A 25,564-nucleotide genomic window follows, 5' to 3' on the forward strand; every position below is an offset into this window, starting at 1 on the left:
TGAAAAAGTCATGGAGACTGCTAGCTTTTGATGGTGCTTTTTTAGGTGGATGAACGGCACTTACCATGCTCTTCAGCTCCATGAGTTTTAAGGCTCATTGAGATGTTTAAATAGGTCACTTGGAAGCAGGGAGACACAGGCCATCCATATCTAAACGTGTAAATAATAAACACTTGTATATGGCACCACACATGGGCAAGAGCCTCCTCATAAAGATCAATAGAGAGGTTCACAACTCTGAAATACCATTCTTTGCCCAAATCCTTTTAAAATATCTGTCTGTGGACTGATACTGTGGAGGGAGTTGTACAAACAACAGAAGAGGTAATGCTACTTCCCTATAGAACGTGAAGAAGTTTCTGCCAAGAGACTTTGACGGAAGCCCCACAGAAGGGTCATAAAAAGTCAGAGTGAGAGTACTGGATGTCAGTGTGGAGTCCCTATGATTTAACATATTTGCAATTTTTTGTATTAATGGATTAATTCTTTTTTTATTAGGTGTTGTTCAAGTTCAGCAAAAAGTGTTGGGTATCATTCCATCAACTACAGGTGCAAATCAACAAACATTTACTTCATTCCAGCCAAGGACAGCAACTGTAACTATTAGGCCAAATACCACAGGAACTCTAGGTACAACATGTACTTCACAAGTAAGATGTTTTTCTGAGCTTTATCAATTACATTGGGTAAATGCATGGAAAATCATGGAAGGGTACATGAACAAACACAGAAGCAGGATCCTACATGCATATGCAGATGCACAGCAAGTCTCAGACTCTAAAATTTCAGAATAGGATTTTTAATAGGATTATTGAATTAAAGTTTTCAAAGGTTGTGCTGTGTTGCTATGCAAGACATGCAAGTTTTGATTCAGACTAGAAATAAGGTACAGTGCCTAGCCTAGTACAATGGGGTCTTGATCCATGGCTAGGGTGTTGAGGCACTATGGCAATACAAATAATAATGTGCAAATTTAACACGAAGGGAAATTAACAATTGAAATAATTTACCTAAGGATGTGGTGAATTCTCCTTCAGTGTAGTCTTTAAATCAAGACTGGATATCTCTCTCAAAGATATACTGTAGCTCAAACAGAAGTTATGAGCACGATGCAGATGTTACCAAATGAGGTTCTCTGGGCCTATGTTATGCTGAGGTCAGATGACCTTAATGATCCCTGTTGCCTTGATATTAATCTGATTCCTGGATTCAGTCTCCCACTCACTAGTCTGGTGTTCACATTTGGTCAGAGTGGGAGGATAAACCCACGCATAATTTTTTCACCGATCAAGGAGCCACTTCCATGTTGTCCTTCTTGGCTTTTGGCTGGCCTCTACAATGTAGGACCTCATAGCACATAGTTTTAATGAGGAATCAATACTTATCAGAGCTAAGAAACTTGTTGGGGAGTAAATAGGACAGAGTTTTGCTAAAGTCGGCTTTAACAGAATTTTCAAACATGCAACATATAAATATACGAGCTACTTGTATCCCTTTATTTCTCACTGTTTGTAAAGAATTCAAGGTTCAGCAGGATATGCACTTTTTGAAAAGTTTTACGTGTATGTTCTCCTTTTGCTGTCTCTAGATAATGCCAGGGACACCGCTCCGCCCAGGTATGACAGTAATACGGACACCACTTCAGCCATCAACATTGGGAAAGGCCATCATTCGAACACCTGTAGTGGTGCAGCAAGGTATTCTTCCATCCAGTAGGTTCATTTTAATTATAAATTTCCAGTGTGTGAAAACCATGGTTTGTTTCTCCATAAGCATTTTATGCATCATTCACCCTAACTCAGAAATTAACTGTATTCAGTGCAGTGTTTAACAAAAACAGTGTTGGGATCAGTCATCAGTTTAATCAAGGTTACTGAATGAGAGTCCACTGAAGAGTAACTCTTTCATTCAGGTGGGTACAAAGAACAGGTTTCCTAGTTTAATACAAAACTTGGATAAACGGTTTAATGAATAATGAAAATATAAAAGTATTATTAATCAGTTTGTAGAAAGGTTTGAATTCAAAGTGTTGTGCGAAAACACTACATGTAATTAGAGGAAAGCTAGGTGTTTTAAAGTGTCTTGTAAGTAGATTGCAAAATGTTTTACTTGAAATCAGATTCATATTTTTGTTTAGTCAGATACAGAAGTGACTAATAGATATTCTGTGGCAAACAGGAATGCTTGCTTAACTTCTCTCATGAAGTTGGGGTTTAGAAGTTGTGTCCTTTAATGAAAAATGTTGGAAATGTATTTTTATCATAACAAATTTTGCTGTCTTTAACAGGTCAGACTCAGCAGGTGGTGACTCAGATAATTAGAGGTCAGCCTGTCTCAACTGCAGTTTCTAGTGCTAGCGCAACTTCAAGTCCTGGACAAAAGGTAGCAACAGCTCCTGGAACACCTCCACAGAATATACAACCACAAACCACAACACCGCAGCCCACTCGACCCCAGCAAGGACAAGTGAAACTTACTATGGCCCAACTCACACAGTTAACTCAAGGACAGGTAAACAATTTTTTATAGACTCAAACATGAAAGTATGCCTATACTGGTATTCTTTGATCTCATCAGTATGGGGTGTGTGTGTACATTTCATACATTGTTTTTCAGTTTTACTTTTTGGGAAACCTATAACCTATATACAAATCAAATGGTAATTAAATTAAGAAAATAGAGATTTATTTTCTCTAAATATCTTTTATCTACCTACCTTGTTGCCTTCAGAATGTGGATGCCCATCCACTGTCTTTGGCTGGGTGTTGAAGAACATTATAGCTGTCATTTATGCTTGTTTTAGTGCTGGGAAAGGAAGAGTTACATCATTTGTAACTGGGAAATAGCACTCTCTATTACTTCTGCCTAGACCACAAGAATCTGGTCTGCATGTTAGTTTAGATTCATGCTGAGTTTGGCTGTAAATTGTAAATCCTTCCTTCAGGGGGCCCTCTTTTCTGTGTTTATATCTTTGGATCTTTGAGCACTACCATAATATAAATACTTAATAATAATGTTAAGAATGGATATAAAGTTTAATTATCAAAATATGCTCATGCCTTAGTGTCATTTTTGACATGTAGAACAACATGCAAGAATTATTTGCTCAGGCAGATTCAAAAAGTTATTGATTATCGAAGGTGTGGACAGGGGCAGGTATCAGCTGAAGGCAAGAGCTGCCACTGGTGGGACTGATTCAAAGAGACATGTCTGACGCAGGGAATCACTGTAAGGGTTAGAACTATCCTGATCTGTCTGCAAAACTAGGATGTTTCTGCCTGTATTAAAGACCTCCAAAAATATGGTATCCAAAGAGACAATTTAAGCAGTAACATTCTACCAGCATGCTGAAAACCTGGATGAACAGTCAACACTTACAGTTTACAGTTGGGCAATGTGTGATATGCACTTAGGAAAATGTTTTATTGAATAAACTTGTGAACAGGCAGTTGGGACTCTTGAGGTTAGTCTTTGGGTCAGGAGGTGGTTAATAGGATGCCCCAAATTAATCTTACACCTGAATTTATTGTTCATACATTTTAAAGAGACACAAGATCAATTGTAGATTCTGTTAGCTAAGAATCTAGCCAAGTTTGACAGATAAAATCTTAACAGCCTTTTGTTGTAACAAATCTGCTTCAGTATTCTGATGAACATGCATGTCGCTGAACCCAACCCAATAGATAATCAGATCTGTCCATAAAGAACCAGGGTACTTTACCATCTTTTGACCTGAAATTTTGTTACTGGAATATTTGTATGTTTTTGTCATAAAACTTTGTATTTCCACTATACTGAACTTAAGCATCAGAGATACAATATGTACCCTAGTGGTTCAGGTGTTGAATCCCCAGAATTCATAATCCTGGTTCTCCCGGATTACTGCATAATCCAACTAAGGGTTATATCATTGGGACATCACTACTAACATGAATTTTACTTTTTTTTTTTTTTTTAGGGTGGCAGTCAGGGGTTGACTGTGGTAATTCAGGGACAGGGTCAAACTACTGGCCAGTTACAGTTGATACCTCAGGGTGTGACTGTAATACCAGGTCCAGGACAACAGCTAATGCAAGCGGCTATGCCGAATGGTACAATTCAAAGATTCCTTTTCACTCCATTATCATCATCTGCTACTACAGCTAGCACGACTACTACGACAGTTTCCACTTCGACATCAGGTAGGGTTTTCTGTGCTCAAGAGAAGAGGATGATTGGAGTTAGGTTGTTTTAATTTTTTTATATAGTTGGAGTTAGTCTCTTTCATTAAGGTATCTTAGTTAAAAGAACAATGTGTAGACTTAAAAATCTTCAGCTGAAGCTCTGTATAAAGTATTGTAGTGCTTTTTAAACCAAAGGGGAAATAGTGCTTCCTCAACTTTAGAAAACCTAGGACCTTGTCTACGCTACACAGTTTTGGTGACAAAAGGGAGCTTTTGCCGACAAAACAGTGGAGGTGTACAATGCTACTTTTCTCGGCAAAATAAAACCATCTCAACAAGAGGCATAAAGCTTTTTGCAGCAAAGTTAAGCAACAAAGTGTCAGTGTAGATGCTGCCATTTGTTATGTCTCCTGGCCTCCCCCAGTATCCCACAATACCCGCCGTGACCACTCTGATCAATGTTTTGAACTCGGTTGCCATGCATTCCAGCTACACAGGCGTGCACTCCTCCCCTTTCAAAGCTCCAGGAAGTTCTGACAGCTACACATGCCGTTCTGCTCAGGCAGCAAACAGCAAATCATTAACCTCCTGGGCACTAGGAAGACAGCGGCAGGCAGGCAGGGGCCTGTGTGTGTGCGCGGGAGGGCGGAGATGCAGAGCCAGGGAGGGAGGCGGCGGCCGATGTCAGGGGTCTGCACCTGCCTTGGGACTGGTTGTTTCCAACCGCTGTCTGGACTTAGAGACAGCATACCAACGCACTCACTGTCCCCCAACACACGCACCTTCCCCCTCCCCGTTTTCTCTCACACTCCCCCAACACACACACTGTGTCTCCATCACACACACACGCTCCCTGTCTCCCACACACACACACATTTCAGTTGAAAAGCGACTGGCAATCTAGTAAGATGCCCATGGAATGATGGGATTTAGAAACCTGCATCATGTGACACTGTACCTGCCCCACGAGGCATTGCAAACCCTTCCCAAAGCACCCTATCCCAGTTGCAAAGTGGGATAGCTACCCACAGTGCACTGCTCTCTGTGTTGATGCAAGAGCTGCTAGTGTGGATGCACTCTGCGACACAAGGAGCATAGCGTGGACATGCAGCAGCGTAACTTTTGTTGACAAAACTGCAGTGTAGACATGCTCTAATAATTCAAAATAACAGAGCTTGTGGACACATTGCTTGGAATGAGTGGAATACTCTGTTTTTATCCTTCACAGCTACGGGAGAGCAGAAACAAGCCTCACAAACACAGACACAACCAGTGCTGCCACCAATTCAGCCCCACCCTCACAGTCAATTGCAAGCTCAGCCACAGGTGCAAACCCAGAGTATTCAGCCTCAGCCCCCAGCCCAACCACAGACTACTCAGCCCTCACTTCAGCCTGAAGATCAGACACAGCCTGAATCTCAGTCTCCAACATCCGCTCAGTCTCCAGTCGTATCTGAAGCACAAACTGTCGTGGCACAATCAACTAAAACTCCAGTCACAGTTCAGTCTCCACCACAGACCCAGGTTCAAGGGCTGTCTCAAATTCAAATCCAAAATCAACCACAGACTGTCATACATCCACAAGCCCAGTCCCAAGTCCAAGCTCTGCAGCAAGCTCAGGTGCAGACTACAACTCAGCAACAGATACAAGTGCAACCCCAAGCTTCTATACAAATACAAGCTCAACTGCAGCAGCAGTCACAACCCCAGATTCAGACTTCCCTTCAGACTCTTCCAGCTGCACAAAATTTAAATCAAGTTACTGTACAATCTCCATCTCGCCCTCAACTGCAGATCCAGCAGCCTACAACAAAAGTTATTACTGTACCTCAGCTTCAGCAGCAAGTCCAAGTTCTCTCCCAACTTCAGTCTCATGTTGTAGCTCAGATACAGGCCCAGCAAGGCGGCGTGCCCCAGCAGATTAAGCTTCAGTTGCCTATTCAGATTCAACAAGCCAGCCCAGTGCAGGCTCACCAGATTCAGAATGTGGTAACAGTTCAAGCAGCTAGTGTTCAAGAGCAGCTACAGAGGGTTCAACAGCTCAGGGAGCAACAGCAAAAGAAAAAGCAGCAACAGATAGAAATTAAACGTGAACACACTCTTCAGGCTTCTAATCAAAGTGACATTATCCAAAAACAGGTAATGTTCTCAAAAGTAAATACAAACCACGCTAAACACGTTTCTGTTAATCCTATTGATATGTTAGATAGCCTGTGAATTGAGCCTCTGTGATTTTTATTTCTAAATTATATTGCAAAATAGTTTCTGCCAATTTAATAGTGCCTCTAAGTTAATTCTGCACGTTAAGAGACGACTGTGCTGTGCTTGCTATCTGGCACTTGGACTTGATTTATTGTATCGCTGGTTATTGGGAGAAATGTATCTTCAGCGTTAGTCCAGAAAAAGTGAGGACTGGTTGTTTGCAACACTTCAACTGTGCTTTCATTGACTGTTATAGAAAGGAGACTATAAGAGCTGTATTAAGTATAATGCTGTTAACTACAGGGGGACGGACTGGGGAGAAAAAATGGGCAGAAACTCTAAATATAGTGCAGCAATAAGAGCTTGGGAAAGTGCAACTGACTACAGAAGTGAAACTGACTTCACTTATTTTTTCTCCAGAAATAATGAAAAATTAAGTTGAATCTCTAAATTCCTTAGTCATCATGTAAGATTAAGTATAAAAAGTTACCTTCAAAATAGTGTAAGTAACATAAGACTTCTTTGTTCAAATGTGACTTAAGTTGGCAAGTGTCCACACTTCCCCAAGTACTATTATCAGACACTAGCTGAAGTTCTTAAATATTGTTTGGACTTTGTGTTCAAGGTGGTGATGAAACACAATGCTGTAATAGAACACTTGAAACAGAAAAAGACACTGACCCCGGCTGAACGAGAAGAAAATCAGAGGTAGGAACATGTGATGATGTATCAATAGACATGGAGCAAATGTGTTCATTGGTGTCTGTTGTACAAAATAAGGCTTGCCTACATGGAGCTGTAAGGCGCACTGTGTAAGTGGGATTTTTAACCAGTCTGTGTAGACAGTGCTGGTGCTCACTGAAAGTTCCCTAGTTTGCTTTAACATAGTGCTATTTTAAACACTAGTGTGCTTTAGAAATCACGCCCTGGTAGTGCGCATTTCCCCATTGTGTAGTCATGCCTTCTGTCTCAGGCTTGGAAAGCTTAGTTGTATGAAATTTTAAAACTGACTTCAAGTAATATACAAATCATGGTGACAAATCCATGACTTAAAAGTAACATTCCTAATTTATGAGCAGTTTGATTCTCCTGTAATCAAAATAAATGTTGACTATCGTCACTTATTGCCCAGAATATGGACTGTGATATGATGCATGTGGGTAGTGCTAGCCACAGTTTTTTAATACAAGCAGATAAATAAATTTGAGGGAACTCACAAAAGGAAATGAAGGATTGCTCCATTGTAGCTAAGCCTGTTTCTCATTTCTGTTTGAGCACTCCATGTTATGATTTCTTAATTTCATTCCCTTTGTTGGCAGCAGCTTGTCCTCTGTTTAACTGTTTTGCCTCTCAGCCAGCAGACAAAAGTAGTGAGTCTTGTAGACATTGTCACTCCATAAATTAGTAGTAATTTCATCCCTTGCACTGGCAAATGCGTATATGGACTGTTGGCTTTTTAGATATTCTTCCATTGCTATTTTGACTATTTTGTTGTTCACATGTTTTATCAAATAATCCTGTGATCAGGAAAAGGAATTCCAGTTTTATAAGGTTTTGATCCCCAAATCAGGTACAAGAACAATACTGTGCAATTTAGCTGTCCACTCAGTGTGAGAAATGAATAGTGAATACACAGTAGCTAGTTCACAGATCAAAAGTTAAAAATTTGTTGGCACAGACTGCTCTCTTAACAATTGTGAATGACCAAATTTGTTACTTTTAAAAAACAAAGGAACATTTTCGTTAATGATGTTTGACCAGCTCTGTTCGTGGCACTGTCATCTTTCCTCCCCAATGAGTCTTTTCTTCCCAAAGAGTATAATCTGTAACAGTGAAACCCAGACTAGACCTGGTAGATGTGTGACAGTGGAGAAGAACAGAATGCTCGATGTCCTATGGCCCTACCAAACAACCAGTGTACTCCTACAGCTCTCAATAAAATACCAGGTGGCTCCCTGAAAATACTTGATTTTTCATTCCTACGTCTGCTGCAGCCTTGTCACGAGTACATAGGAGTAGATGCATCATGTACCTTGCATGTACAGGTCTGCACACTCAGCAGCCACCTGTCACAAGCTTTTTTTCTCTACTCTTGCTGCACTCCGCTTAGCTGCAGGTGTAAGTGTTTTCTGTTTATTTGAATACCCCCATGCCAAGCAACGTTTAGTCTTCTGGTGAATTGGGGAAAGGGGGGGAACAGAAACTTCAAAATGAATGAAAAGTACAAAGCAAAAATACAACTATACTACAAAAATTCAATGGTCAGAAAATGGTCAGGAAAAGACAGTTGCAGCAACACTGGGGCATAGAGGGGGCATATTGTATAGGGGTTTGCATCCAACAGTCCATCGTAAGGGGTGCTTAATGATGAAGCAGTTTGGGAACTACTATCTGTAGTGATCTTTACTGATAGAGAAAATGATCCTCTTGGACTTACTTTTGCTGGAACACCAAAGTTTAGTACTATTCAGAGCTGTCAGAAGGACAGTTCTGTTTTACAGCAAGTTTTCAGGTCTTGAATTTTTTTTCTGCCTTCGAACAAAAATAAAACCTCAAAGGTTTTTGCAAAAATGGAATTGTCTCGAAATGTCTTTTTTGGGATCAAAACGTGAGCTTTTTTGATGCTTTGACCATCAAGTTATATAGTGTGAGTCTTTGTTGAAATGGATAGGTCTCCATAAACTGTCAGTCAAGCAAGTGCTGCTGTTGTGGCTAAATCCATGATTTTACCGTCATAATTAATAATACAGCTTTGTGATTTGTGGAAGCTGTAAAGAGAAAATAACCTTAATTTTGTGATTTATTAGACAACTTAGCACAATGTGCTTCTCTGTATTCCTTCCCTAGAATGATAGTGTGTAATCAGGTGATGAAGTATATTTTGGATAAGATAGATAAAGAAGAAAAACAGGCAGCTAAGAAACGGAAGCGAGAAGAGAGTGTGGAACAGAAGCGTAGTAAACAGAATGCTACCAAGCTCTCAGCTCTGCTTTTCAAACATAAAGAACAGCTTAAAGCTGAAATACTGAAAAAAAGAGCACTTCTGGACAAAGATCTACAAATTGAAGTGCAGGTAAGAGCAGTTCTTCTCAATGAGCCAGGTGGGTTTTCTTAAGTTTGGGGAAAATATTGTTGTGTTTATCAGCTTGTCCTTTGAGTCCTTATGGAAGCATGCAGGGTGAAATTCTTCTGCTGCATGCCTGTATCGCTGCTGAACCCCCAGATCATTTTATTTACTGTATCTAGCATTTAATCTATGGTGAGGTCTTAAAACAATTTCTGCCCTATTAAAGTTAAAGGTCCAAATCCTGCTGTCTTGCTGCTAATTGAAAAAGCTAAACCAAGAAGGTCAGAAATCCCCCTACCCTAGTTTTGGCTCCTTCCCCTGCCTTCAAAGGAAATATGACCCATTTGATTCCACTTCTGTTGAGATTTTCACACCAGTGGGGATACACTTCTAGAAGTGGGGGTGGAGCTGCATTAGACATGTTTTTGTGAAGGACCCAACAAAGCCTAGAGCTGGCCCTATCCTTTATTTCTGTGGCACTTTCTCCTTGTAAGGGCAACAGGTATCCAAGAAACAAACAGCAAATTGCAACACAAATGTACCAGAGCACTTAAGGCAAAGGCCTCACAATTTATGGAACCTACTGGACCAACTGCAAGGTAAAGAATATATGGTGGTTGTGTGGAAAACTGAAGCGATGTAAAGACATACCAACAGGGAGCTCCTTCACCAATCATGGTCAAGAAGGAGCTGGAATGTCCAGAGGACAGCACTTAAACCACGGCTCTTAGATCAGAACTCTTTGATGACTGTGGAAGCTACCCCACTCTCCCATTAAGGAGTGAAAACCAGAAGTGAGAATTCTGGTGGATGGTATCACTGGGGTGAAATATTGTTTCTGTATGCTTCCCACATACAAGATTTTGTATCCTGGCAATTACACCTCTGGCTGGGGGAGCTGCCTTCTGTGTCATCTGACATTATAGTTTATTTGCCAGAGGGTCTGATGTTGAATATCCCTAATCACCCTTTACATGCCCAAGGAGTGACTAATAGGGACTAGAAATTGAACAGGTTTCTCGCATAACAGTACAGAGTTACCAGTGGTGGGACTTCATTAATATATTAAAGGTTCTGTGGATATGTCAATTCTGAATGCCACAGATACTATAAGAATCATATTAAATTTTATTTATTATTGTTAAAGGTACGCAGAGCTAGGTGATTGTTAACAGTAAAGACTGACTCCATCCTTAATTCAGCTTTTTATGCCTGATCACCATTTTTATTAGCAAGCATGTGTGCTCCATGTTCTTGACAGAACCCTGAAATTCCTCCCTCTTTTTTTTGCCTTAGGATTAGACATGGGGTCACCTTCCCAGTGCTTATCATCAGACTTAAAACATTGAATCTTAAAGGAGCCCAGGGGCTGATTTACATTAATCTTGGAATTTGTAGCTGAATGAGTAAATTATTTAAATGGTTTGTCTTTTTTCTTTTTTTAACCGGAGAAAGATTTGAGCCTGGATTCTGATCCTATTCTAGAATGTCCTCCTCAGGTGTCGTTTTTGTTTTTTTTTTTGCCTTTTTTTTAAATGTGCTTCAGGAAGAGCTAAAGAAAGACTTGACTAAAATTAAGAAAGAAAAAGAAAAAGCTCAGGCAGCTGCTGCTGCAGCCGCTGCCGCGGCCGCAACGCCGCCGCCGCCACCGCCGCCACCTCCGCCACCATCACAGCACACCACCAGCGTCCCATCTGCCACCACGGTCCCAGCGCCAGTATCTTCCCAGAAGAGAAAACGAGAGGAGGAGAAAGATTCTTCAGCTTCCAAGTCCAAGAAAAAGAAAATGATTTCTACTACCTCAAAGGAAACCAAGAAGGACACAAAGCTTTATTGCATCTGTAAAACACCTTATGATGAATCCAAGTGAGTGGTGAATGCAGCATGCTTGTTCTGTGCATTGTTTGGTTCAGCTTTAGCATTTAGCTATTAGTCTGAGATAGTGATTAGAGATGGGGGTAGAAAATCAGCCGATATTGCAATGAGCATGGACTATGAAATAATAAGTAGTGTCTGGATTACACGAGCAATTACAAATCTAGTAATTATTGTGAGTTAATTTTTTTTACCTGTTTGCATGTTTCCATTGTATGATCTTTCTGTTTCACATGCACATACTCTTTATTTCGCTCTGTTCTTTGTTTTGCCTGTTCGCCTCTGCTTTGGGAGCAAGTGATTATATACTTGTGTTCCTTCTTGTGACCAAGCTGGTTGGTGTTCTCTAGTGATAGGTTTGGTACCGTCTCCCCATAAATAAGATTTTTTTTGTAATTAAGTAGTTAACTAGAGATACTAACCTATTAGGCTGCAGTTCGTTTTGGACAAGGTTTTAAGCAGTTTCCAGTAGATGTATTTTCTCTTTTCATTTCTTAATATATTGCCTACCCACACCAGACTGTTACTGAGTTGCATTAAGAAATGCAAACCAAGCAAAAAAACCCCATACTTTTCTACCAGACACTAGTACGTTTTTGAAGTTTTAAGCATTTGACAAAATGAAAATGGCAGTTCCCCAATAAATGGTTTAGAAACTAACTATGAAGAGAAAAAGAAGAATGCTATGTTTCCCGCTGAAAGGGAAATTGTTTTATAGAAGGAATTGTTTATGGAGAAATTAATAAATGGTGGACTGGATGACTGAGTGGACTGGATCGCCTCTAGTTCGCTGGTTCTAATTCCGCTCAAGTCAGTAATGATCAAATGTTACTGTCTGATAGCTGTGCGGTGGCATCTGAGAAATCAGTTGGTGGTAGTGTTCCAGGTTTTCCACTTGACAAAAATCACTCACTCCAAAAGCGCTAATTAGCAGCTTTGTTTGGGGTTTCAGTAGAAATGCCGAGAATTAAAATGAGCCGTGGAGACTGAACTAGTCTGTCACCCCAGGAGTGGTCCCTCCAAGTCACAACTGAGGGGCTTCATTTCTGTCTCTTGGATATTTGTATAACTCCGGTCACTATACCATCATGTCAATGTTGGGAAGCTTAGACTGCTCCCTGTGCTACAGTCATTCTATGAATAGTGTACTTCCATTCCAGGCTGCCAATCTGCCACTATTTGTAAGTGCTAAATACCACTTTAAATGGGCATTGGTGGGGTGGGGAAGAGTAAGTGCTATATTAGGATTTTTGTCACTCAGTAAAACTTAGTAGGATGCCCTGTCCTCATTTTATTATAATATATTCAGCACAGACCAGTCAAACTGGTTCAGTCTCTTATAAGCAGTGGAAGCTTTATCACAAAAATAAAGTAAATTAAACAAATACATGGATTTGATCTGATGCCTGTTCAAGTCAATAATCTTTCCATTGATTTCAATGGGCATTGGATTGAGCCATAGATAATGCATGATGACAGCACATTCTAGCATAGTGAACAGAGACAACCTTTATCTAAGTAGGAAATAAGATTTCACAAAAATGGAATGTTAATGCCTTAGCCTACTGTGATCCAGTTCAACCTCTCTGCTCATAAGTTCTGAATCTCACAGTTTTTTAATATATGGTGGCTATGCTGTTGAGCTTAATTATTTCACCACTTGATTGTGAAGAAGTTAATTACTTTTGAAAACTTTGTTTTCTTATGTAATTTAGTGTTTTTTAATAAATGTGTATGGTTATCAGATATGTTTTTTGTGCTGGTGCCTCATTTGCAGGTCAGGATAGAAGTGCAGCTTTCAGTTTTGTAGCCTGAACTGCTCCTAAGAGGCAACCTTTAATATGAGATGAGGTACCCTATACATTTGTTACAATACACTAGATTCACTAAGATCATTCTTTGCTTAAGTCATTTATATTATTTTACTGTAGGTCTTTCATGTTTATCTTTTCATTTAATGACATTGAAACATGTTAGGGATTCACTCGTATATTGTATTCCAGATACAGGCTATGGGTTAGTCAGGGTATCTGTCTAGATTTAACCGATAAGTGGGAAATATAAAAATAAAACAATTTGTGAGGCAAAGGATCCAAGTTCTGGTCCTGAATTTGCTTCCAGGCCAGCAGGAGCTGGCAGCACCATCTCCACAGTGCTATCTGCCCTTACAGTGTTGGGGGAGAAGGCAGAAGAAATACCTTGTGCTAGATTGAATTGGTGTTGATTCACTGTAGAGAGAGAGCTACATCTAGCCCTTCTTGGCAGAAAGATGATTTCATTAGATTGTTAAGATTTGACTGATAGGAAATAAGAAGCAATGGAAAAAAATAGGTTGAATGTGGCAGATATTGAGCTGCTAAGAGAATTTTGGAGGCACCCATAGGAGGGGAAGCATTCCCCAAATTAGCAAAAATGGTCTAGGTGAGGTGTGATTTGATGGGAAGTCTGGGTGCACATTCCAAGACTTCTAGTGCAAAAGTTTGGTAGAAATTAGAGATGTTCGTTTGTTTGTTTGTTTGGTGTGACACATATTGCGAGCCACCCTCGTATAGCCAGTTCCTCTTTGTCATGCCTGCCCAGTGATTGGTTCTGTAGGTAGCAGAATAACAGGTGATAAATGGTAAGGTTTTCACTAAACTCTAGAAAGCCTGAAAATCTGGAGTCAGCTAGCTTTAGCTCAGTCAGAGAGAGAGAGAGGGAGGGAGACTGAGTGCCTGATATCTTGTCCCCATGGTTGATTCTGCTAGTCATAGGTACATTTGGGGTATCCATATCCAAAATACTGTCAAACATCCTTGCATAATAATTTACTAGTTTATCACACCATTCTGTGCAGGGTCCATTATTCACATGATTCTGTATGGAATTAAATTGTTTTTGTACCTTACCCAATTCTCCTTCACTTCGTATCATACCATATCTGGTTCTGTCCAATAGTGTTGTTTGAGAATAGACCTATATTCTCCAAAGAATGGTCTGTGTTCCAGTTTGTTGTAATTCTGATTAGTTGAATTCCTCTGTTTTCAGGATCCCACATAGAACATTTAAAATTACAACACACATTCCTACAGTTTTCCTTCACATCATGTTATACCAATATGTATTCTACACATGGCTGGTATGCATGTTCCTTTGTAGTGTACTTGTAACTTCTAGTTGATGTTTGTGCTTTGCTTTGTTTTTAAAATTAACTGAGACCTACATTTTCAAATCTCAAGAAATTGCCTTGATACTTAACTGGCTTCTGAACTACAGTTTTGAAAATGTAAATCTTTTTTTCTTTGGCCATGTCTTTTTGTGCCTTTTACAGTTTTTCACATATGCATTCATGTTGGAGATACACATTTTCAGTCCAGTTTTTTCAAAATCTTGTAGATATTGGTTGACCCACATTTACTAAACTGTCTATATCAAGATTGACCCAAGTGACCTCATTTACAGTGCAGCTGCAGTGTCAGATGTAGGCCTTGCAAGGATAGAATGGTAGAGGACAGGGAGACTGAGTCAGAAAATTGCAGAAAGCAGGCTAGCAAGAAAGTGCATCAGAAACAAAAATGCAGGGAAAAGTGCCATGCCATTTGAAATGACAATTACATTGTCATTTTCATTGTGAACACTTTTAGGTTCTATATTGGCTGTGATCTTTGTACTAACTGGTATCATGGAGAATGTGTTGGCATCACAGAAAAGGAGGCTAAGAAAATGGATGTGTACATCTGTAATGATTGTAAACGGGCACAAGAGGGCAGCAGTGAGGAATTGTACTGTATCTGCAGAACACCTTATGATGAGTCACAGTGAGTTCTGATAAGAACCTCTTATTTAATATTTAGGGAGCAAACTGCTCTGACTTTGGTTACTTTTTCCTTAAAAAGAAAAAAATATTCTGCATATATTGTATCCCCTGGTATTACAAATTCCTTTTCAATATTTCTCTCCCAAATGTTGTTTTCAAGTGAATATTTTGGATATATAGGAAAAGTAAAGTTCTTAAGGTGGCCTCAATGTTTTAAATAAGACCAAGAATTTTACATTGGGATTAATTTTAACAAGGAAGAGCTAGAAAGATTAAAACAAAATTGAATATTAGTTAGGATTTTTTGTGCTTGATATTAGTCTCTTGTTCAATTTAGATTAGAAAAATTACTTGGAGTATTGGATATTTGGGTGGTATCTTTACGTTTATAAGGCTTTTTGTCACCAGAATACCCCTTCTATATTCAACCACAAGACTCTGGTTTCCATATGAAAAACGTTTGAACAGGGTGAAATGGGAGCCCTAGAATGTAGTCCTATTTTACATGTGTAAAATGTTCCTTGAATCACTGGTCGAGTGAGACTTCTGGCATTACACTGTTACTTTCAGCTTTAAAACTGATAAAGAACTTTTGAAACCTTGTTTCCTTGAAATTAATTCTCTAATTTTAGGCACTCCTGATAATTATGAAGTAAAATTGTCAGGTAATTTAGTTGGTAAATATTAAATTAGCATGCATGGTTTAATTAGCATATGTAAAACTGAAATGTCACAAGTTTAAATATATAATTGTTTTATATCATGCAGAACAACTACTGAGGTGCAAATTGTTAAAACTGAGCTTTAAAAAAATCTTTTGCTTTAAATGTAAAGGATAATGTTACTGATATTTTTCTTTCAAATCTTGCAGATTTTACATTGGCTGTGACCGATGTCAGAACTGGTATCACGGGCGCTGTGTTGGTATTTTGCAGAGTGAGGCAGATCTCATTGATGAGTATGTCTGTCCACAGTGTCAGTCTACAGAAGATGCCATGACAGTACTCAGTCCACTGACTGATAAAGATTACGAGGGATTACGAAGAGTACTACGTTCCTTACAGGTGAGGATAAACCATACTTAGAGTGGAAAATACAGGTACAGTAGAGGTTCATCCAAAAGGTCTTTTTTGGGGAGTAACCTTGGATCTCCGCTTATCTGATTGTTAGACATCGTGATTTTGTTAAGAGATGTAATAAGCTTCCTTTTCTGTGAGGGATGAGAGTATGTTGTCCACAGCTTTCTCAAGCGCATTGTCACATTGAATAACGTTGATGGTAGCCTGGAAGAAAATCACTGCCTCCAGGTTCTGGGGTATTTTGTTTTTTTAATGAATGTGGATACCTCTGTTGAGCATGAAGGAAGCAGATTTCATCAGAATATAAAGGGAAGAGCAGTTGTGTTTTGGGTCGGAAATGGAAGTTTTCAACATAAAATAAGTTGTGTTCTCTGGCTAGCCTGTATGATTTCCAGTTTGAATTTGTATACGCTTCAGCTAAACTGCAAGGCTGACTTTTTTTTAAAGATTAAAAAAAATTTTAACATTTTCTTTAATACAAGATCGCCTCCAGAAGATTGATTTCAGCATGCAAATGACTGGGTGTTGCTAAGAAAAATGAAAAGCCTCTGGCCCAGTTATAACAACATTTTTGTTAGTGTAAATATCATCCCTAATGGCTGAAAAGGGACATTTAAATTGCCATCAACTAGAAATAATCCCATGTGTTAATAGGAGCTAATGCAATATATAATGTACAGCAAAATATTTGTTTGATTTGAGCGGTTTTAATGGACATTTTTGGTGACAAGTTAATTTTAGATTTAATGAGAGTGAAAAACTCTAACGGCCCAACTCTGTGAGGTGTGCAGCCCCTTCAGTTCCCACTGACTTGAAAGGAAGCTTCTTCAGGAATACTGGCTATGTGCAGTCTCTTGATTCCAGTATTCCTCTCTCCTCATGAGGACAAATTGCTCATCATGCCAGATTACACCTTTTTAGGATATGGACAATCATCTGCTGGGACTAGAGCAAGATCAGCAAATAACACTTTAGTTGTTGCCGAAATTAGAATCGGATGCAAATCTCTAGCAATATATAATTAATTAAACCGCTATCAAGCCCTAGTTAATTTAAACATATTTGTAATGTTTTCTTCTGAAACTGATTATGCCTCATTTTCCTGATAGGCTCACAAGATGGCATGGCCATTCCTAGAACCAGTAGATCCCAATGATGCACCAGATTATTATGGTGTTATCAAAGAGCCTATGGGTAAGTGTATTTCCAGTTAATAGCATGATTGGCCGAGTGGTAATTGTTAGTTAATATAGATTTAAATGTACATATATCGAATAGTTATATCCGAGGATCTTTGGGTGCTTTATCAATATATCCTCATTAGTGAGGTGACTAAAACGAGACAGAGATGGTGACTTGCTTATCAGCACGTAAGTCTGTGACCGAGCTAAAATAGAACCCTATATACTGACTCTCAGTCCTGTTCCTTAACCAAAGTCCATCCTTCCTAACATACAAATAAAGTCCCAATTGGGTTATCAAACGTACAAACTTATTTTTTTCTGATCTTTCTGTGCTTCTGTGGTCACTTTCAAACAGAGCGAGTTGTACCACTGCACCATATCCTTTCTTCTCTCCCCACACTCAGCATCTCCCAGTGAGAGAAGTAGAAATATGTGCTCTTGTGATTAAGAAAAAAGACTTTAGTAAATTGATGATGTAGTTGCCTAATGATTTATGTAATATAGGATGGAAAGATATAAAAGCAATCTCATTTTCTTTGCTGTTGTACAAGAAAATTTTGATTAAACTGAAAGCTGTATTGAAAAGGAAGAAAATCATGTTGGGGCAGATACTGTAGCTGTATAATAATCTGCAGCCATACTATGTTGTGCTGTGATCTTACTAAATCTCAAGGGCAAAGCCCAGTGGTGGGCTGCATCAGGACTTGGATGTAAGATCTCTAAGGAAAATCCAGCTGCTGCAGGACATTGTTGCAAATGTTTGTGATCCTCTTCCTTCAAAGTCAGTATCGAACCAGAGTCCCTACATAGTCTTAGCAGTCAATGTGCTTGCTGCTGGAGTTTCTGACTTCTGGATGTCACACACAACTTGACCATTTTGTACTTTTCACAAAAATAAGGGTGCTAATTCTGGTGTGTGAGGGGAAAAATTGGAATTTGGCCACCTAAATTTCCTCAAGTTTCACAGAAAAGATCTGGCTGTATTTTTTACAAAACGCTGATCTTCTCTTGTGGGTAAAACTATCTCAGAAAGGCCAAGTGATAACATTGTTGAATTTGCAATATATCAGGTTACACTTAGCACAATGTCACTGTAACTGGGAGGAAGACCACCTATTATGGATGAGTAAACCACATCAAAGGATGTCCATGTTTGCAAATGTTTTGACACTTGGTGGGATTAAAAAATAAGCACTTAGAAGGAATTTTTTTAAGGCAGGTGAATCCTTTGTTCATTTTCTCAACCAAGTTAAGAGGGACAGTTGTTAATTTAAATTTAGAGACCATTTTGTTTATATTCAATGCTTGTCCCTTTGTTTTTAACTAGGGAGTCACACACTTTAACTTGTGTAGGCCGAGCTTATTGCACATACCAGGAGCTTCTTGCATTCTTTCATTCCCCTGCCCCCAAAAAACTTTGTGTGTCACTCTCCCATCCCCCTCTATTTCTAGCATTCCCTGCAACTCTCCCCAAGTTCCCCACCATCATGGATTTTGTGTGGCCCCCCATACTCCTATAGTAGGGTTTCCATTCTCCCTGCCTCACCACTGGCTCTGGCTGCATGCCCATTTCCCCTTCCTCCATGGCAGGAACTCTGTGTGCCCCTCCCCCATTCCCTAGATGCCTGTGTGCGTGCCCTTATTCCTTGCCACAATTATTATTCTTTCTGTCTGGGAGATAAGTGATTCAGGATATCAACATATTAAACTCTCTGGGGAAGTTGAGCAGTGATGAGCTGCAGTATTGTTATGCTGAAAGCTATTAATGAGTGCCATCAACCAGTTGTTGGATAGACAGTTGAATAGCTGGCATTGGCAGGGACTTCATGTGTCCCCCATTTTCCCCTCTTTTGATTATGGATGCCTAGGACATTCCCTGAAATTTCAGAACTGATTAGCTGCAGCGTTCGAGTTATCAGTTTGCGGTCTAAAAGCCCTTAAAGGCATTCTGCCCTCTGTGTGGTAATGTGTGCATCTCAATGGCAATTAATGGATGTCCCTAAAAAAGTTATGAATTCAAATAGGGAGTAATCAGCAGAAGCAGATGAACTGCAAATCAAATGTATTTATTATGCATTGATTGATGACGGTATTAAAAAATAGGGAATTCTGATTCTATTTGTATTTTTTTTGTTTTCCTTAGTGGCAGTGTCCTTTCTTCGTAAGGAGTAAATAATAGCTCTAATGGAGGTTTCAAAAACTTGAGTTGCTGTAACTAAAAAATGTGTAAATTACATATAATAAATTCATGTGACATGGGAGGAAGCACAAATTCTAAATGAGACCCCCTCAGCTGGCATCATGTCACCAGCAACACTGCAGAAAATGTAGCCAAGCCAGTTGTGCTTTTGTTACTTTATATCATCAAATGTTGTAACTTCTGTCTGGGAGACTAAAGATGTCTCATTTTAAATAACAGGTGTGGGTTGGTTTGTTCGTTTGTTTTCTTTTAAGACCTTGCTACCATGGAAGAAAGAATCCTGAAACGTTACTACAAAAAGGTGACAGAGTTTGTGGCAGATATGACCAAAATTTTTGATAACTGTCGTTACTACAATCCAAGTGACTCCCCTTTTTACCAATGTGCAGAAGTTCTTGAATCATTCTTTGTACAGAAGCTAAAAGGATTCAAGGCAAGCAGGTAAGGCAAAGTGTTCCCCATACTGATAATCATTTGACTGTAACCTGAGTTTGTGTTAGAAAATCTTCCTGCTACCCTAAGCTTATCTTACTACACTCATATAAAGGCCTGCCTCTTCCCACACACATGCCATTACAGCTAGATTTGGAAGGGAAGAATCTAGAGTCAATACATTCCAGCTGTTGATTTTTGTCAAATTTAGGGCCTGAACCTTATTCCACTTAAATATTTTTATAATTTTTGTTTAAAATATGAATTCCATATCAATACAGGCATTATCATAATTATAAAGAAACTGAACATTAAAATAAATAAGACCTTTTCAGTTAATGTGAAAACCAAATCAAAGGGACCGGCTTCTGTTTTGAATACAGGTATATATCATTATTAGCTATTTACAGTCCACTGGTGCCAGGTCCTTTCCTAACACAAAGGAAGGATGCTCCCTTACTCCAGAGAGCTCACAATCTAAGGAAAATTCAAATATATGCAAAAGTAAACAGTTCCTTACTCTGACCTAATGAACTTCCATCTTTTCTTGTTGTTTTGTATTAGTTAACCTGTTCACGCTCATTTTTAAGCAATTAAATGTCCAATTGAATAATAGAAATTTAAATTGCAGACTAATAGTTTTATTTTTAAAAACGCAGAAACTTAGCTTTAAACTCCTTTTCTGCAGGAAAAGACTGGTATAGAATATTCCATCTGGGAACTTTGTTTGTAAAACTAACATGCAGTCTGTTTAACATGAACTATACAGCTTGTCGTCTACGTTTCAGGCTATAATCCATATGTCCTTATGTGTAATGCATAGTATCATGTACGTACTTACATGAAACCAGGGAGCTGTGAGTGGTGGTACTGCTATAATTAAGGTTGAGACTAGCTTACTCTTTAACACTAGTATAGTAATAGGACTCTCCATATGTCATTGCAGATTTGTATCCCAACAGTAAACCACCTATGACTTAATTACAAATATTACTTTCATTAAATTCAACTTGAATCAGAATTCTGATTATGTACAGTCAGTTGGTAGAGTAGTCAATTTGACCATTACGCTTGAATTCTGGTAGGCTTAGATCAATTCAGGATTAAATCTGTTTGCAATTAACTCTGTTGGAAGCTGCACTTATATCCATCTTTGTGGAAGTTGCCAGTTTTCCAAATGGGACAAGAGCAGGACTATGGGGAAGTGCAAGTGTGGCCAACTGAAGCAATTGTGTGTTTACCCTCTTAATTTAATTCTGTGATATCTGCTTTTATCAGGCCATTACTGGCTCATGCTTCTTTCATTCAGTCATATTTGGTTATCCGACATTCATTGTTTGCACACTAATTTCATTGCTGCATCTTATTTATTGTGCTTCTTCATTTACACCATCCATGTTCTTTCTTTTCTTGCAGATTGTGATATCTTTAGTCTGACCTTTTTAACTGGAATCAGAACTGGATGTTGGGGTCACTCTTTCTTTTATTGTACAGTACCATGACATTAAACTGCCTTAAAAAATCCAGATCAATGTCCAAATATTAAGTGTTCTTTTTAAAATGGAAACAATTATTTGCCAGCAGCCATGTTGGTAAACAAAAATGTATTAAGAAACTGTCTGTTCCTTGGAATACTGTATTTAAACAAAGTCAAATAATTGAGTCTTGGAAACTATGTATTTTAATTAATTATTTGCATTCACTAATAAAACTGTGAACTTTAGAAAGGGGATTCACTGAACTCTTGATTAGCAAAAATGTGGTATTAATTTCTTTTACTATTCAGTTTTTTATGTTTGAACATTTATCCAAAGACTTCCCAAATCAATGTAACTTAGGTATATTTTGTATATTTTACCAAAAGTAATAACTTATGAATTGTCTTTATGCCTTCCCTATTACAGAATACTATTATGTACCTTGATTAGTAAAATTTTATTTTGGGCATTTTTGGATATTCCAGTGAAGCATCATGTTTTGTATACAATGGAATTTTTTTAATGCTGTAGCTGAAAACTTCTGTAAAGTTCAGAGATGCTTGTTTTAAATGGTGGTTGTCTCCAAAGATGAACAGACACAACATGGCTGCATTCCCCTCCCAGTGATTGACCCTTGGCATCCTCTTAGAGAAACAGTGTTCTCAAAAATAAAGGGTGCTTAATTCACTTTTTTCTGTATTCTGCAGGTCTCATAACAACAAACTGCAGTCTACAGCTTCTTAGAGTTCAGCGTGTTAACCTAACACACACACAGCAAGAATCTGGTTGTCTGAAAATTTTTTAAGTAAGAAGCCAGATGGTTTTTAGTCAGGTTATCCTGACAAGACTTGATGTAAACTGTGTTTTTATTGGTCACAGCAGTCAAATTATATTCTTGGCTTATTTTGTCCAAAGGACAAAGGAATAAAAATCAGCAGCACCACTTTCTTGTCAAGATCAAATTGTTGTACTATTGTGGCAGAAGTGAGAAACCTTTGTTTTGTTGGCGCGAGAGAGAGAGAGAGCAAGCAAGTAAGAAAAAAGATACAGTAAATGGGGTCAAGTTTAACTCCATGGAAATGCCACGTCTGTTCTTCAGTGAAGAAGCTGGTTTCAAAGTCCACACAGAAAACTTTGACTGTATTTATTTATTGTTGCAAAAAAAGACGCTTTTTTATTGCTGCCCTCATTTGTCAGCTAATTATTTTTTCTTATAAAATCCGGCCCTGGTTACGCATAATCCATTCTGTATCTTAACATGATTCCTGTAGGTAAAAGTACAAGAAGACCTCTAGATGTCTTTTCTTTCTATGAAAGGAGCTGCTATGTACACATGTGCACACACAAAAAAACTGGGAATCAACAATGAGTTTATCATTCATGGTAGATAAAAAGATTAAGCTTGCATAAAAGTTGGGCTAAATGGTCACAGACTGACTACAGACTCTGTTGCCTTGAATATAACAGTACAATTTGTCATTTACTCTGCACCAGACTGAAATGAGTAAAATCTATTTGAAGGTATCTTGTTTGTAAACATTTGTCAGATTCTAATTTTTTTTCTTTTTGTATTAAAATTCAGAACATGGATGTATAATGAAACAAAATAAATGGAGATAATTTTTCTCCCCACAGATGTAGGTGTCTTTGAATGTGCGCTAATATGTTCGTAAAGTTTTTTTGTTTTGGGTTTTTTTGGTGGGGGAGGGGAGCGGTTCTGTTTGGAATTGGAAATATCCCAAGTAGTAGGGGAGGAAAAGGGTAAGAAAAGGAAAGCGTTTTTCTTTTCATTAAGCAACTACTGTCCCTTTAAAAAAACAATTCTACTGTGGTGCCATAATTGCTGCATCAGATAATAAAGGCAGTATTGAGAAATTTCATTGCCCACTTCTGAATTAGAAAGTAGAAGGCAGAATATCATCAAGGAATGATATACCACGTGTTTGTAATTATCTCGGAAGGGCACTCAGTGGTTTTGTCTCTTCCTATACAAGGAAAGCTAGCATGAGGGATAAATGGAAGCCAACAGAGGAAGATGTGACTTGCAGACTTTTTTTCCTTCTCTCTCTGAGCTATCACTTGCACATTGCTTATGTAAGTGACTTTGTCACATTAACTGCCTCCAGTAAATCAGCCAAGGCTGGTTTATGCAGCTCTACAACCATTTTGCACTAATTCACAATTAGCTTTGTCCTACAGTGATCTGGGATTTACCTGGTTTATGGATAAGCTTCCCTTGGGTTTAACCTCACCCTGCTATGCAAGAACCTTTCCTATTAATTTCTTAGAAGTAAGACATTGCTACTGACCACAGTTTTCTTACAATTACATGCTCAGGTGTACACGTTCTTCTGGGTTAATTTTATCTAATAAAACCCATACATTTTTTGTACAGATATTGTCATTTAACCTATATGTGAAAACTAAAAATGAATTGTTCAATGTGAAAACAAAATCAGTTTATGCTTCTTAAAATATTATGAGAAGAGTAGTTACATTTAGGTTATGTTGTCCTTTGACTTCTTAAAAGAAATGCTACATATTGTATGCATTGTGTTTGATGCCAGAAGGAAAATTCTCAATGAGTTCTGAAAATATTCTGCATCTCTTCACAACTTCATAGTATTTCTGTACTATTTATTCATATATAAATATATATGATGTCATTTGAAACTTAATGCGAAAAGAACTTTCCTACCTGTAGCCAATAGATTGCTATGTTTTTAACAGTTGTGGCAAACTGAAGAGTACTTTTTTTGTACATAATAGGACATTTCATCCTAGACAAATAAAGTCATGTGTTTGACATCTGATTTGGTGGCGTTTCTAATGAAACATTGATTGATTATGTAGCTCTTGGCATTGCCAAATTTTATATAACTTCTTAGAAATTTTTAATACAAATTATTCTCTTGCTAGGGAAACGTTAATCTCATGTAGACACTTTCACTTTCTTGACATCTTAACAGTTTTTCTATTGCCAGCTAACATGTCGAGACATTTTCTAGCTCTATCAGCTACCAAAGTTTTGTGGTTTTCTTTTTTTAAAAGTGATAAAGTTACCTTATCTGCAATACCAGTATCATTCCTGAATATGTATTTCAAAAATCATACTTAAAACTGGTTCTTAAAAGCATGAGAATTCATAATACTTGAGACCTGCTATGTTGCTCCAGTGTCCTGTTTCTGTGTATTATTACCATGTAAATTCAAAAGTTATTGAATTATGCTTTAACTTGAGTTTTTGATGACACACACTAAACCAAGTTGGGGTTTGTTTTTCTTTATGCTGTGTCATTAGAGGTCCTCAGATAAACCTGACCGAATGTAATTAGTCCTTGTGTAGAATTTAGTTCAAAAGCTTTTAAATCCTCAAAAAATTTTGTAGAAAGATGTGTTCATAATAGATCTGGGTAAATCACTGGAGAGACTGCAGTGTCTTATGTGCTCAGTGTGTCAGTTGATTGGCTGCAAAATATTCGTTTGTCCTGCTGAAAAAAACACCAGGAGTTAACTTTCTTCTTAAGTAAGAGACCCTGTAAAATTTGTTAGAAATGTTGAAGGGCATATACACTCTAAAGGGACACTGTCATCTAGTTAGTTTTAAAATCTTTTTGCTTTTCATTGTTTTTAATAAAACATACTAAAAGTTTTGAAAATAAAAATCCCTGCCAGATTTGTCCTTTTTGTTTAAACTTTTATCTGTTTAGCAATTCATGTGGTTATATTTGCTTGTTTCTGTCTCTGCATTAGCATTGTTGCTGATGTCCTATTAAGGCTGCTTGACTTGTAGCATTGGCCTTTTCACTGGTGCTTGTTGGAATATGGGTTTTTAGGGACTCTTAGAATTGGGGGGACATTTCCTGAGGTAACAACTTACTACCTAAGTTTTGACAGTGTCCCTTCAATGAAGAAAGATGTGTAGCCTGATATGTGCACCCATTTGCTATCCCAACACCACACAAAATAACCTGAAAGTGAAATGTAAACTGTCTTTTAATGATGAAATCATTAAAATCCGTGTAAAGCAAAATTGACTCAGTATGAAAAGCTAGCTGTACTATAGACTAGTTTTCTATTGCACATGT

The 25,564-nt window shown here is 38.3% G+C and overlaps 1 protein-coding gene across 19 annotated transcripts in view; it reads left to right on the plus strand.

Moving 5' to 3' along the window:
- BPTF (bromodomain PHD finger transcription factor) overlaps positions 1-23,112 on the plus strand; it is a 92,809-nt gene extending 69,697 nt beyond the window's left edge. For 4 of the 19 annotated variants that reach the window (XM_038371328.2, XM_038371335.2, XM_038371332.2 and 1 more), the window contains 13 exons: positions 499-650; positions 1,589-1,712; positions 2,288-2,511; positions 3,959-4,181; positions 5,392-6,302; positions 6,991-7,073; positions 9,213-9,438; positions 10,979-11,298; positions 14,931-15,104; positions 15,975-16,167; positions 17,292-17,376; positions 19,821-20,007; positions 22,184-23,112. In XM_038371328.2, the coding sequence (XP_038227256.1) occupies positions 499-650; positions 1,589-1,712; positions 2,288-2,511; positions 3,959-4,181; positions 5,392-6,302; positions 6,991-7,073; positions 9,213-9,438; positions 10,979-11,298; positions 14,931-15,104; positions 15,975-16,167; positions 17,292-17,376; positions 19,821-20,007; positions 22,184-22,220 (2,939 nt within the window). In that variant the 3' untranslated portion in view covers positions 22,221-23,112. Of the gene's footprint in view, positions 1-498; positions 651-1,588; positions 1,713-2,287; positions 2,512-3,958; positions 4,182-5,391; positions 6,303-6,990; positions 7,074-9,212; positions 9,439-10,978; positions 11,299-14,930; positions 15,105-15,974; positions 16,168-17,291; positions 17,377-19,820; positions 20,008-21,414 lie in introns of all 19 variants that reach the window. The other 15 variants (XM_038371329.2, XM_038371333.2, XM_043497615.1 and 12 more) reach the window with 8 other exon arrangements.
- The last annotated feature ends 2,452 nt before the right edge of the window (positions 23,113-25,564 follow it).

This window comes from Dermochelys coriacea, chromosome 14 (genome assembly GCF_009764565.3).
Source record: "Dermochelys coriacea isolate rDerCor1 chromosome 14, rDerCor1.pri.v4, whole genome shotgun sequence".
In the NCBI taxonomy this organism is placed as follows: Eukaryota; Metazoa; Chordata; order Testudines; family Dermochelyidae; genus Dermochelys; species Dermochelys coriacea.